Source organism: Suricata suricatta, chromosome 15 (genome assembly GCF_006229205.1).
Source record: "Suricata suricatta isolate VVHF042 chromosome 15, meerkat_22Aug2017_6uvM2_HiC, whole genome shotgun sequence".
Classification (NCBI taxonomy): Eukaryota; Metazoa; Chordata; class Mammalia; order Carnivora; family Herpestidae; genus Suricata; species Suricata suricatta.
This window is the reverse complement of record NC_043714.1, coordinates 77650809-77653703: the sequence shown is the minus strand read 5'-3', so window position 1 is coordinate 77653703 and position 2895 is coordinate 77650809. Positions and strand designations below refer to the sequence as shown.

At 58.5% G+C, this 2895-nt stretch overlaps 1 protein-coding gene across 1 annotated transcript in view; it reads left to right on the top strand.

Moving 5' to 3' along the window:
• Window positions 1-2132: 2132 nt before the first annotated feature.
• The window catches only part of CCDC166 (coiled-coil domain containing 166), a 1451-nt gene continuing 688 nt past the window's right edge, over window positions 2133-2895 (top strand). The window contains exon 1 of the mRNA XM_029923344.1: window positions 2133-2891. Within this exon, the coding sequence (XP_029779204.1) occupies window positions 2430-2891 (462 nt within the window). The 5' untranslated portion in view covers window positions 2133-2429. The remainder of the gene's footprint in view (window positions 2892-2895) is intronic.

Genomic DNA, 2895 nt, shown 5'->3' with positions numbered 1-2895 from the left:
ACGGTTTAAAACCTCTGTTCATGGAGCCCCTCGCCTCGCACCAGAAATTAAAAGGCCGAGGCCAACCAGACAGACAGACACACACACGCCCGGGAGGGGCTGGGGCTGCCCGGGGACGCGGGATAGCCTTGGAGGGGGGCACAGGCGTCTGCCCCAGGAGCAGAGACCCTGGTCGTAAGCCCCGGGATACAAGCAGACATCCTGATAGGGCTCCGTGGAGCCCCCGCTGCAGGGCCCCGTGTTAGGCCCTAAATGACCAACCACTGTTTTTGCTCACCCACTTCCATTCTGGGGACCCTAAGAATGTAACTCGATAAAAGATTCTGTTAAAACAACCCCCCTGGAAAAGGCAGAGGCAACAGGTGAAAGTCATCTAGTCACTGCCCCTTGGGGTAATCAGCTCCCACCAAAGCTGCAAGATGGCGATTGGTTACTGGGTAAACCCTGAGCTGCGGCCGGGCGGGGCGCTCTGCCGAATTACACCTGCTCGGGAGGGGCCGTTGGGCTGAACTAAAACAACCATCTGATAAGCAACTCCATTTGTGTTCCTAGATTCCATTCTCGGGACTCGCATTGGGAAATAGGGTCCAACACCGGCTGCTCCCCCGACCCCCGATTCTACGTGGTCTTTTCCTAAGTTTCTGTAAGAAGTTAGGCACCAATTTCCTACTAAAAACACCATATCATTTAAGGCTGACATTCAGGTGCTGTGTGAGAAGTTTATGAATCAACATTTCTTCAAAATGTTAACGTTAAATGGGAAGTCTGCATTGTCTTGAGTGTATGTCATTGTTTTATTTAGAAAACATTTTTTTTTTAACTGGGAAGAAAATGCCTCTTTTATGCCCTGCATTTTCAGAGGCTCTGCCGCGTCTTCCACGCGGGTGTAGCTAAGGAGAGCGAGTCCAGAGAGAGGGGATGATCAGCACCGCTCTGAAGTCAGCCGAACACGGGTTTCTAGCCACGCCCTCCTACAAATGTGGGCTCCGTACCTCGTGCTCCTCACAAACTCTCAAGTCAACAGTTCTCCAATCTGTCCATCTTGCAGCGAATGTGGACAGACCTGGACAGAAACTGAACTACACGATGCCAGGACCAAAACGGGTGTAGGTTTAAGTTTCAGGTCAGAGGCGGTAGGGACGCGCCTCTTTCCCAAGCATTTAACAGCGCGGGAGGCTGCGCCTGCAGTTGCTGCACCGTCAGCCCCATTCACGTGTCCAGCCAAGATTGAATTAATGGCGGGTTTATGGTGTTTACCCAAGGTCAACAGCAAAAAGAGCCATCCGGGCCAGCTAGGCAGGGAAGCTGATGGAGAGCAGGTGAGTGGGAGGGGCGCCTGGGCGGCTCAGTCAGTTAAGCATAGGACTTCAGCTCAGGTCATGATCTCACGGTTTGTGAGTTCCAGCCCCGCGTGGGGTTCTGTGCTGACCCCTCAGAGCCTGGAGCCTGATTCGGATTCTGTGTCTCCCTTTCTTTCTGCCCTTTCCCCGCTCATGCTCTTTCCCTCTCTCTCAAAAATAAGTAAACATTAAAATAAAAAGAGCAGGTGAGTGGGGTGAATTGAACAGGTGCACACGTGTGGGCTTAGGAGCCCCACAGATGAAATCCCAGAAACACAGTGGACAATAGATGGCATCCGAGTGGACACGATCTTCCCAGTAATGCTAACTCCCACGGAAGACTCCAGAAAGAGGGAAAAGAATCACGAAGTGCTTCGAGGAAAACTAGGATCCCTAGAGAGATGAAAGATTGTGGGGACGCTCTGTCCTTACAAGATAAAGGGAAATTTCACACGGGGTGGGGTTGGGGGGGCTTGCCCACGTCGGGAGGTCGGAAACTTGTGGCGCCGTTTCCCCATATGGGGGCCTGGGTGTGAGGGTCCACTGGTGGACAAACGGCGAAGGACCCAAGTCTGGCACGTGAACAGCGGCGACTATTTGGGCTGCTGCTGGGTCCGGTTTGGAAGCAAGTGCAGCGTCCTCCTCCGGAAACCCAAAGCCCGCCTGTCCGGGCTCGGACCTCTGCAGGTCCCGCACACCAGCTTGTCACGCGCCGACTTCCGGCGAGGGAGTGGGGGTGGGGAGCAGAAGCCGGAAGGGGAAGCCAGGCAGTTGCCCAAGCGACGGGGTGGGAGTTGGGGAGGGCGACTAAGTTCTGTCTCCACGGAGACCGTGCAGGCTGAACGCCAACGTTACTGAAGGTGGGCACATCCCGACGGCCCAACCGCCAAGGTCCGGAAAAGGCCCAGGAGTAAAGGTTGGAGACGATGCCGTGACCCCCATATCCCTGATTCTGCCTCCCCCAGCCTCCTGTCCCTGAGACGCGACCCACCCCGCTAGAATTTTCGGGCCGGGGGAAGGGAAGGGCTAAGCTGGGGAGCGGGCTGGGGGCAGTGCCTTCACGTGTGCCCGTGTCCCAGACCCCAGCCCATGGCTCCCAAGAAGAGCGGGAGCAGCGCGGGGCGCCGGCTGGGCGCGGCGGGAGACAGGGCCGCGCCGCCGCTGTCGGAGCGCATGCAGCACCTGCAGCGCGAGTTCAAGTTGCTCTCGGAGCAGCTGGAGGCCTGCGAGGCGCGCGTGGACGGGGTGATCCAGGCGAACGCCTTCCTGGACGGCGAGGCGCTGCGCTTGCGCGAGGAGAACCGGCTCTACGCCAGCTACGTGAGCGCGCGCGCGCAGCGCTGCGCCCAAGCCGTGGTCCGGCTGGAAGAGCAGAACCGCGCGGACCTGACCCGGATCCACTGTCAGCGGGCCGAGCTGGAGTCGCTCTACCGCGGGCGCCAGGACGGGGTGCGCGCGCAGCTCCTGGAGATGGAGGCGCGCGCGGCGCGGCTGGCCCTGCAGGTGCAGGAGCTGCAGCCCTACAAGGCCAGTGCGCGCGCGCCCGGGGGCGTGC